This window comes from Stegastes partitus, unplaced genomic scaffold, assembly GCF_000690725.1.
Source record: "Stegastes partitus isolate 25-593 unplaced genomic scaffold, Stegastes_partitus-1.0.2 Scaffold76, whole genome shotgun sequence".
In the NCBI taxonomy this organism is placed as follows: domain Eukaryota; kingdom Metazoa; phylum Chordata; class Actinopteri; family Pomacentridae; genus Stegastes; species Stegastes partitus.
In genome coordinates this window covers 38-11,764 of record NW_007577807.1, presented here as the reverse complement: position 1 = coordinate 11,764, position 11,727 = coordinate 38, and the positions used below count along the sequence as shown (strand labels likewise).

At 41.7% G+C, this 11,727-nt stretch overlaps 1 protein-coding gene across 1 annotated transcript in view; it reads left to right on the top strand.

Annotated features, from left to right (window-relative positions):
* naaladl2 (N-acetylated alpha-linked acidic dipeptidase like 2) overlaps positions 1-10,780 on the top strand; it is a gene marked incomplete at its 3' end in the record, with an annotated part of 308,732 nt that extends 297,952 nt beyond the window's left edge. The window contains exon 13 of the mRNA XM_008276546.1: positions 10,576-10,780. Within this exon, the coding sequence (XP_008274768.1) occupies positions 10,576-10,780 (205 nt within the window). The remainder of the gene's footprint in view (positions 1-10,575) is intronic.
* Positions 10,781-11,727: the final 947 nt, after the last annotated feature.

Genomic DNA, 11,727 nt, shown 5'->3' with positions numbered 1-11,727 from the left:
TTATTTATGTTTTGTTGTTAATAGCTTTAGATTTTTATGGCCTTGGTGGTAGAATTGGTAAAACTATACCCAATTTAAATTTGACCACCGTCCACTTCAAAGTAGGCTTCTTATGTAGCGCCTCTCCCAGCTCTTCTGCCATGCTGGGGCATGTTATCTCCTCCACTGTGTCAGAATGGCAACCCTTAAGTTTCAGTTTCATCTTAGGGAAGAGGAGGAAGTCTCAGTCAACCAAATGTGGCGAGGAACATGATTGTGTTGGTACAGCCCAACATTTTGATCACTTTTAACACATTGTGATCGAGACACGTTGTCATGACTGATCACAGGATTACCATCGGACGACGGTTCTTCTCTTGTGCACCAACTGTTCTCCCTCAAGTGTTTTAGGATGTTACAGGAGAACTTGGCATTCACAGTCCAATCCTTGGGGGGGAAATTCACAGCACACAAACCCATTAATATCAAACGAAACTTTAAGCGTTGCCGTGGCCACGCTGCTGGCCTGATGTGCCAACTTCAGTCTTTGGAGACTGCAGGTCTTCCTTTGAAAGCATCTGTTTGGTCTCTGGGTTGTAGCCTTAGGACCCACCTCTCATCACCGATGATGACCCTCGACAGAAATGTTGGATCATCCCGGGCTTGCTGATGAAGATCCATGCAGGCTTGATACTCCTGCAGAGAGCCATGATGAAATCCCAAACGCACACCTTCAAGCAAAAACTCACGTAACACGAGTCCTGCTGTCGATCCTGACGTTATGCAAAACCTGGCTCACAGGAACACCTGCTTGCATCTGACTGTGCCGCGATTCATCCGTGACAAAAACAGGAACAGATTCTTAAACAGAAACTTTTTGCTCGCGCCTCATGTTGGCTAAACATCGATGTAAACATCTAACCAGTAGAGCTGTCACTGGAGCATGTTAGCATGTTGATGCTAGCATTTACGTCAAAGCGTTGTCTTGCATCCGTCGACCCTCACAGAGCTGCTACTGAGGCTCTTATTTGAGTCTTAAATTTACATTTTTGAGTTATAATTTTGCGCTGAACCTTGGTGCTTCGTGCCTCGTGGGCTAAACTTACTGCATCATTCTCGACAGGCGCTAGAATCTGGCACCATTTGAATCTTTTTCACCCTTTAAGAGGTTGTCAAGTCGAGGTTATAACTGTAATAGATGGTACTTGTGGAAAGAAGAAAGTCCTCCAGTGCAACATTGGCTAACCTCACACTGATTGGTTGATTAATGGCTCGGGGAAATGAGGATCCTAAACGAGCCCCCATTATGTCAGCTAACTGGTTTGCTAGTTATTGAGAAGCGAACACCTGCTGAGAAATGATTAGAACCAGTCTTGTGACTTCAGTTGTTTTTTAGCGCACAGAACCATGAAATAAAACCACTTTTCTCTGTAAAAGTAGGTTTTCCAGGCTGTTGCTTGTTTTTACACAAAGTTTACAGGAGGTCAACTCAGGTCATTTGTCCGAGGGTCAGTCAATAAGCCCTGGATGTGGCTTCTGACCTCGGATGAATATATACAAACAAATAAATTCACAGAGACAGTGACAAGAGGTAAACGATGTTTCATGCATGAAATGTAGCTTGGACAGATGGTGCTGGATTCATTAAAGGCTAAAAGGTCAGAGCATGAGAGGGGATGAAGGGATGGTGGCCACGGCAGGAGAGAAGAAGGAGGAGGAAACATGAGAAGAAGCGCTCAGACTAGTTTGTTCTGCCTTTCACTCCACTCCAACTGTCATCTTCCTTTAGCCAGGATTGTCTTTTACTTTCTGTTATGTCACAGCCTCTTTTCTGCCTTTCTTCCTCCATCATTATCTCTCGCCATCTCTCCCTCTCCTCTCTCTCTCGCCTCTGCCTTAGAAAGAGACGATCCAGAAATAAGGCCATAAATAAGAAATCAACGGCGTTTTCTGTCCCACCACATTACAGGCTTTTGATGTATGCTTTCTGCAGTAGTATTACTCACCGGCTTCAAATCAATGCTCTAATCTTTCCCCCTGCCAGATTGATTTCAGCGGCGGCGACAACAGCGCAGAGAGGTGCAGAACAGATCTGTACACTGTAAGCCATTTTCAAAATACTAGCAAACGAGTGTCATATAGGGACAGCTGCTTAGGTAGATTAAGTAAGACGGCAGATATCACGTTGGCACAGAGGCGTGAAAGCGCCGTATATCTGATTTCTAGTTTTTGTGCATCTTAAAGTCTCCTAAATCCTGCTGATCCAGCCTTAACACTGCAGGCAAACACGCAGCTTAAATACAGGTCAGGGTCCTGCATTAGTTCAGTGTTAAAAACCACTTTAAAATTAATTTACAGGCTGCTGCTGGGAAACTAAATACAGACATCTGAATTAGAGGCTGCCTTGTATGAGCTTGTTTAATAATGAACCCCACATATACATGCTTTTTTGTTGCTGTACACATACTTTTATATATATAATGTTGATTCTTACTTACTGACAGTTATTTAGTCTTTGACCCCCATTTCTAGTCTTATTCTGAGCAGCTCTGAACCCTCAAGGCGTCACATTTTCACTCACTGTGGGCTCGTGTTCACTATAATATGAAGTCCTGCAATTTCTATCAAGACAGCAAAGTCATGACATAAAGTAGAGAGAAGTCAAATGTCTTTCTTTGCAGTATGACAGGGTTTAATGCCGTGAATCATAAAATTACTGTATTATTTATTTATTTATTTATTTATTTAATTTGGGAAAAAAAAACAAAAAAAAAACCCTGAAATTAGCACGCCAGCATGTTCTCCAGGTGTCCACAGGCAGGTGCTACCAGTTCAGGGGGAAGTGGGAGCTTTACATGCTACAAAAACTGTACTTTTTACTTCCGTTGTTGTTTTTCAGTTCTGTTCTGTATTAAACACGTCCTGCAGTTTAGTCGAGTTCAACGGAAAAGTCCCCGAATCTGCTTCACGTGACTGTTGGTCACAACTGAGTCAGTCACTGCTTCTCGGTTTCATCAAGGAGCACCGAACTTTATTTAAAATCTGGTACAAGAGAGCTCCTCCGTCCCAAAGAGCTCACAGGCGGTCAGCAGTCTGGTCAGCAGTCCAGCTGCAGGCAGCAGGACAACCAGACGGCATTTTTACTTTGCTGCAGGTGGAGGATTTAAGATCGGCTTTTTATTTCATAAATACAAGGAGGATTCAAATAGATATTTATAATTTTATTTAAAGGTAACCTTCAACCCAGCGTCTTTTTTTGTTGTTGTTGGAATTAAAAATGTTTTTGTTGCAGAAATAAAATTTCGTTTTCTCTGCAGTAGTTCATTGATTTCATAAATGCAACACACTAGTTTTTTTATACATAGCATAAAGGTAAAAACCATCCATTATCTGTACACCGCTTAATCCTCACGAGGGTCACAGGGGGGCTGGAGTCTATCCCAGCTGACTTAGGGCGAAGGCAGGGGACACCCTGGACAGGTCGGCAGTCTATTGCAGGGCTAAAGGCAAAAACCATATATGCATTTTAGATTTCAAAGGGGTTTTGTGGCTCCCGGTGTTTTCTTTTCCATGGGAAACGGGTCCAAATGGCTCTTGGAGTGTTTAAGGCTGCCGACCCCTGCGATAGATAAAGCACCACTGAAGTTTGCAGGACTCCTACATTTGTTTCCAATGTGGCAGCAGCATTTTTTTCAGCTTTATTAAAGAAAAAAAATACATCACAACAGACACAGCAGCACCATCATCTCCTCCATCACCTGAGAGTTCTCAGTAATTACAGCAGGATGCCTCCAATCCATCAGAAAATGATATAGTGACGTTAACGAGCTACGTGTGTCATCTTGTGGATGTGAGAGGCCTGAGTGGGAGCGCTGACCCTGTAACCAGGTCTCTGGCAGGCTGCCCTCCACTCTCAGGCCAGCCTCGGCCGGGCTGACCTCCAACACTCAACCTTTGAGGGCCTGAGGAGTGTGTGTGCACGGCGGTGTGAGTGATGTGTGCCACTGAGTGGATGAACCTGGTACTGAGTTTATCATCCGAGAGTCTGCTCACTAACTGGAGGCAGACTGGAGGCTCGCTGGCCAGGAATGAAGCAGGTCAGCTGGAACACAGAGAGACGGACGGAGCGCACACTGACCTTTACTTTATCCTTATTTTATTTTATTTTTAGACAGCTTTTGTTTTCACAGCACATTTCAGATACAAAGGCATAAAATAAAAATGCTGCAAGACATCAGACTTGGATTTAAACTGAAATCTGCATTCTCCTCACTTTTAGTGTCATTAATATAATGACATCAGCGCTTCAACATTCACATGTTTTGTTTTTCATAACGTGGTTTTTATTGCAGGATTTTAATTGAAGCTGTCTGTACATTTAAACTACGCACTCTTACAGGTTTATAATCTTATTTCAGGAGTCACTAGAATATGTTTACTAGAGCTCAACAAATACTCAAAATATTTTTTAAATCACAATATGAACAATATTCACTTTGCAGGAGCTGAACATTTTTACTAAAAGTTAAATATTCAACGTGCCTATAGATCCTATTCTCCAAACATAAGAGATGCTTGTTTAGTGCAGAATGCAGCAAAAATCTGCTCATTATGTCACTTTTTTTGTTTTATTTATTTGTTTTTGATGGAAAATTAAAGTAAAAATTACCATTCCCACCAAAATCGTGACAATATCCATCAATAATATTAAAATCTTTTTTGCATATCTTCCTGCAATAATTTTTACATGCTTTAATGTTCAAAAAACATCTTATTTTTCTTTTACTGCACGTTGCTGCGGCATCTCAACAAACGTTCCATTTTCGCTGCCGTCTCTTTAAGGCCCCCTCCTGCTCTGATTGGTCAGCCGGCCCAACAAAGGTGATGCAACGTTGGTTATGTGTCACGACCAAAGGTGTGTGAGTGTAGCTGGAGAGACAAAGCCCTGTTTAGGAAATGATGGCCGACTGTGAGTAAACTGCTCCTTCTTTGTCTGAAGATGTGTCACAGCAGCTGCTGGGCAGGTGTTACGTAAATGCATCACATGATGATCAGTGACAGAAGAAAAGCCGGACTTTAAACAAGAATCTCAGACATGTAAGGAGTTTTCTGTGGGTGAGAATTCCTGCCATCGGCGTGGACGTTGGGTTTGGTAGGTTTGCAGAAAAACTATAACATGCGAAAGGGAGAAACCCAAAAAGCATCTTTAAATGTGACCTTCAGAAGCACCTGTCGTTGTTTCCTGCTCAGCTGGAAAACTCAGCTTTCACCTGAAAACCTGAACAAGAGTGAATTAGCAAAGTACAGAACCCCGGAAGGGACATGGAGAAAGAAAAACAACAGGTAGAGGGGGAAAACACTAGAGGTATCTTTAGGAGATCTCGCAAAACTTTTGTGAGATCTCGCAAAAGTCAAATCAATCTTATTGGATGTTTAGTGAAACTGTGCCTCTCGCTAAGCACCGCTCCAATGTCTTTATGTTTCAGGCCGATTTCAAAATAAAACTCAATAAATCTCTCGTATGGGTGGGTGTCCTGCCAACAAAGACCCAGACGTATATACACCAGTAGTTCTCTTCTTCTTCTATTGATTTTGCGGTTGGCATCCAACATTCAGGTGCTTTACCGCCACCTGCTGGACTGGAGTTACCTAAAGTTTTGCAAGATCTCGTAAAAGATACCTCTATTTGTTTTTTTTTCTCTCCCTGTTTTTTTTTCTGTCTCCATGTGCCTTCCAGGGCTTCGTAGCAAAGTCATGTTTTAGTGTCTGGTGCTTTTGGGTGTTGACATGTCTATGAAAGGACACCAGGAAGTAGCCATAGCTGCTTCCTCAAGGCCAACATGGGCAAAAGAAAATATTCTGCCTTCTCTCCTGCTATATGTGATTAAGCTAACGTTCATCCATATAAATGAATGTATTTAGCACCCTAAGTAGTGTTTCAGATTCACTTGAATGCCTTCTGGCAAGGTGTTGCTTCAACAGTCGAGGTGATAACCGACTGATAGATTTTTTCCTCTCATGGCTGGTAGATTCATAATGCTGTATATTTACTAAACAGAAGTGCTCCTGATCGGATTCCAGCTGGGAGTTTTGTCTGCATGTTACGGCGTCCTCTTTTCCACTTTGTTTCCTGACTGCTTCTGATCCAGGGAAGGCCAAAAAAAAAAAGTTGGAAAAATTAAAAAATAAAAGCAGGAAACTCAATAGAAAACTAAGAGAGAGCTCAAAATGAAAGCCAGGCAGAAACCGGTCTGTTTCTCGTTTTCTACAGAGAATAGAAAAGACAAAAGAGATCCATCCAGCTCCGTGTCTCGCTGGGTGTCAAATCTTCTTAATGTGTGAATGAATGTCGCTCAGATTAAGCCATGCGTGTGATGTCCTCGACGGGTTCCAATTATACCGCGGCCCTGAGAAGCACAAAGCTGCTGCGTTTCCTCTGAGGCTGATACAGTCGAGGTGGAGAGCACGGGGATCGATATGTCGATAGTCCTGGCTGTTTATACACAGTCATATGTTAGCATATAATGATGTTATACGCCCAACAAAAGCCGAGTCGAAGCCGTGCCAAGTGCTCTACCTGCTGGGAGAGTGGCTGAATCAGTGGCAGTGATCTGTTTGCATCAGGATGACAGACACTCCAGCGTGAGAGCAGAGCCAGGCAGACACTCTCTGTGATTTGGATGGTGCTTCTCAGTGTGGGGTGCCAGAACAAGCGTCGCAGCCAAAGGTGTCCCAGTTATTTATTCCCCCCACGAGACAGCTGTTGTCTAATCAGTATGAAGCCCGCAACATGTCGGCGTCGATAGGCTCCGGCTCCTCCTGACCCTCAAGGAAAGTGCATGGAAAGAAAATGTAATGATAATAATGATGTGATAATAGAAGCAACAGAATGTAGGTATTGAGCTTTGTCACACAGCAAAAAGTGAAAAGTTATGCAAAGTTTTCTGGTGGATTATTCTGAAAACTGGTCAACACATTCAGAAAAAGGTCACATAGGAGCAGATTTATGCAGCAATGAGATCAATGTGGACAGAAAACTAGCATCTTTAAAAAACAACAAACAAAGTAGTTTTACCGTGTTTACCAGCTTTACTGATGAACTCCACAGATGTTTTATTAATATAAAAGATTCTGCTTTAATAGAGTCGAGTGGTGATGTGATACGTCTCCAGATGGACAGCAGGACTTTTTGGCCGACGCTGCTCCGTTTACGGACGTGTTTTATTGGCTAAGATGTGAAACACAAGGCGAGTTTGAATTACAGTTAAGAAGACAGATATTATTATTTTTCCAGATTCTCAGGCTGACAGTAAACTTGGTATTCGAGCTGCATGATGTGTAAATTCAGCCTCGTCAAATAAAACTTTGAAATGTAACGGCTCCACTGATAGAAAATAGTCCGTGTAGATTGAAACATTTGGTTGAAACTTGGGGAGATCTGACATTAGAACGCCTCATGTCAGTCTTATCAGTCACATTCATGTCTGAGCTGCCGTTCTGCAGCAACTGAATGGAGACGAGAGGCTTCATGTGCACAAGGCTGCATCCACCCGACTAGTTTCTACCAAACTTGCACGAGGCGTTTAGGGAACATCCGTAAATTCTAGTGTCTTTTGATAAGTTCAGCACATGAGGAGTTTTGAGAACAATTTTATTTTCTAATTCAGGTAGAGAATAGCTTTATATTAAGTCTTTTTTGGATGGAGAGGAATGTGAATGAATGAAATATTTATTTTAAACAAAAATAAAAAATAAAAACAAAAAAACCACAAGGGGATAAACATGTACAAACATGAGTTGGAAGAGGAGCAGGAAGAAGTATAATCACCCTATGAGTCATTACAATATTACATGTTCCTTTATGTAATAAGTGGACTTAATATTTCTTCAGGATAAATATGTCATTTGCTAATAGATTGTTATAGTCATGTATATTACCAATATAAGTATATTGCAACAGTACACTACTTACATCTATGTTTAGGCCTACGTACATACACATATTAATAAGTAATGGATTTAATATACAATAATATATGATATATAATAATATTTAGTCACCCTCAGTATGATATATGTGATCCCTACTTATTAATCATAAACAAATAACAGCTATGGAGGTACAACTATAGATGTATGTACAAGATTTATATCGTATATGATAACAGTGCTGCACAACGTGAACATCGTTTATTTAAAAGTGAAAAGGCAAAAAATGAGTTTTTATTTCTAAAATCAATAAATAATTGTCATAAATTGACTAATTGTGAACTTAAATCAAAATATCTGTCATTACATTCACCATGTCTTTTTAATTTCACTTAATTATTAAATCATTAATATCTCAAATAGCACACTGATAATACTGTTACAGTAAATGTAAGGAAAGCACATCATATCTGCTTTCTTTCACTATACTGAAACCTGTAGACGTTCATCTAACGGCCTAATGACGGACGTGATGCAGCCGTCACCTCTGAAGCTTCGCTCTGAGCTCATTCACTGCTCCAGGGAGAATATTGTGGGTCGACATCACTGCAGTCCTCTTTTACAGCTCTGCAGTCTTCAGTCCCACTCTGTAAGACCCTTAAATCAAACTTTAGGATCATTACACACTTTTCCCAGGGGATACTACTCATTAGCCTTTTCCTGGAGATTTCCAGCTTATCTCTCTGTTCTCGTTGGTTCTGGTCGAGAGTCAGGGGCAGCTGGCATCAGAACTCTGCCGTTAATACTTTTTAACGGGTTATTCTTTGGTTACGTCACTGCTGGGGCTGAGTTTCCTGTTTGTCTTCTGACTCTAAGCAGCCAGAAGCATCAGTGCTGTGGACAGAAGGTGAATTTAGCCGAATCTGATCCAAAAGCATGATTGTTTTATCGCGCCGCGCAGAATCAATCAGCAGCAGTAAAGTGATGCTCGTCATTATCGACAGTGAAGAACACGAGGACCAGAGACTCAAGACTTCTGCCTCCTCTTAGATCAGTGGAGTCTCTCTTCCAGCCTTCATCTGAGAGGAGACTAAAAGAGAGCTCCGTTCAGAGCAGACTTCATATTCCTGCTTTTTACAAAACTCTATTCAAAACAGCGCATGAATCCGATGACTCTGGTTTTGCTTTGTGCGTACGGGGAAAACTTCGCTTTGTACAAATGCTTTTGTATCTGAATGTGGCAGCGTGTGATGGTTTTATGAAACTAAAACCAGGAGAAGCAGATAAAAGCAGTTTTGATTCAGTTCTTTCACGACTCTGAACTTTCTCCTGCTGAAAATGTTGTAATTTGCTGATAAGTAATTGGAATAAACAGTTTAAACTGACAGGAAGCCACGACAGAAACACACAGTTTAAACCAGTTACTGCCAGTTTAGTCATTCTGATGTGGATGGATGTCTTTACAGAAGCTAGCGTGGATGCATGTAGTTGATATTTATAATATGTACACAGCTTTTTGTGGAACATTTTTCTATCTATTAATCATTACTCATCGACTATTTTGCCTTTCAGTTGATTGAAACAATTAATTTTCGCCACTAATTCCCATTAATTTCATTTTGACCACCTGTACGTCACTGTGTGATGCAGCGCAGTACAAAATTGAAGGTTTTCAAAGCAAACAGATCTACGTAGCACAGCTCCTGTGTGTGTTTGGTTGTTGTTGTCTCTTTTATGGTGGTCATTTGAAGCACTGCTGTGTTGTTTAAACTGAGTCGGACTCGCTGTAGCGCTGACTGGAGGCGAGAATGAATCATAAAGCAGCGTTTACGTAGTGACACGGAGGATAAACATCGGTTACAGTAAATGGTTTGCATTTATATAGCTGCCTTAGTGGTCCTCAAAGCGCTCTACGATGTTTTCTCATTCATACACTAATGGCGACATGCAAGGCGCCGCCTGCCATTGGGAGCAACTTCAGGTTCAGCATCTTGCCCAAGGACACTTCAGCTGTGGAGGGGGATGGAACCACCACCTTGTGATTAGAGGAAAACAGTGACTTCAAGCATCAGGAGAAACATTTTAAACCCATCGATGTCAACACATTTTCATTGTAGATAGACTAACCATGGCTGCTCTAAACACGCTGCAAAAACGAAATATAAAAATCTGATTCACATATGAGCAAAAGGAAAACTCTGATTTGGGCCTTTAATGCCTCCAGTGACTATAAGAGACTCTCATACTCTGAGAGTGGTTGAATGAGTCCCACAGTCCCACTTAGGCCCGTTTTCACCAGCCACCACTGTCAACAATGATCTTTTATATACAGCGAGTCTCTGTTGGTTTTTAAGCTGGGATATAGAGGTAAACAGGTAATTTATATGCAGTTTATTTTGTCTTAACTTTGAATGTCAGAATGTATCTACAGACTCCCTTGAGGAATAGGGCCTTGTAAGTCTTTGGAAAAGTCTTTGAAACTCCTCAAGCACCAAACGCTGTGGCTGTTTACCTGCAGGTTTCCTGTGTGCTTAATTACAAGACAAATCATATCGACAGCTAACGAGACCTGACAGGATGTTTTCTGCTTACCTTGGAATGGTGATCAACACTAACTTAAACTATGAGATTATTAAAAACACGTTTGTTTTGGCTGCGTTTCTACAGATGACAGCAGAAGCCATTCTCCGCCTGGTCAACGACCCCGTGCTGCCGTTCTACCCTCTGGACATCGCCCTGGACGTTCAAAACAAACTCAAAGGTAACACCGATGATGGCATCATGCTAGTGGTGGTGGAGATGGTGAAATGCGGTGGTATGGAGGGATTATGGTGGAGTCCAGGTGCCCTGTACACCACCAACCAGCAACGGGGTAGACGGACAAAGTCAGCTACGAACAAATGGGTGTAGTGATGCGTTTTACAGGAGTGAGATGTTTCCCGCAAGGGTTTGGAAGACCAAAGCAGAGCTAAAAGAAAGGACATTTCAGTTGCACGTGCTATCTGCTGACTATCTGAATAAACAGAAAACCCACTGCTGCTTCTTCAAATCGACTTTATATTGTGAGAAAGAGGAAAGAGTTAAAGCCCTGCTGGTTACAACCTTTTTCAAATTGACTGACTGAAGTAATTGCTGAGATCTCAAAGTGGTATTCCTACAACAAAAGTTCCAGTTTAGCAAGAAACACAAAGACCAGACGGTCATTCATGTCGAAAACAAGCCGGCAGTCTTGCCAGATTAACAACCACTTTATATGGAGGTAAACCAGAAGTTCGTCAACTCGCTGCACTCAAGAAACTGTGGTCAAACTGCACAATGACCCGCTGGGGCTGTAATGTTGGGGTTTGTTTTCCACATGTGATCATCTGTTTGTTGCAGGAGCTGATTTACTTCACAAGAAGTCCCATCAAAAACTCTTAAAGTGCTGATGGTTTGTGTCATTTACAGCTGCTCCTATCAAACGTACCAGACGTTGTGGTTCCTAAAGCGGAAAAATGCAAGAAATTGACATAAAATGCTGGAAAAATGTCTTGTCAACCTCGGTCCATGTGTCTGCAAGAGGTGAAGCCTTTTTGCCACAAGCATTTATGTACAAGTACAAGGTAGTTGCTTATATCTACTGCTTCAATAGCAGCCAAGTTATGATACGATCATGTCCAGCATTGTTGGACTTTGCTGTTTAAATCTTCCTCTCATAATATCATCCGGACCACCACGACGCTGGCTTTCCTCCATATCTCCTATTCTGCTTTTCACTTCCTGCCCTTCATCTGAGTTTTGAATATCATCGGGGATCATAGATTCTCTCTTCCAACCTTC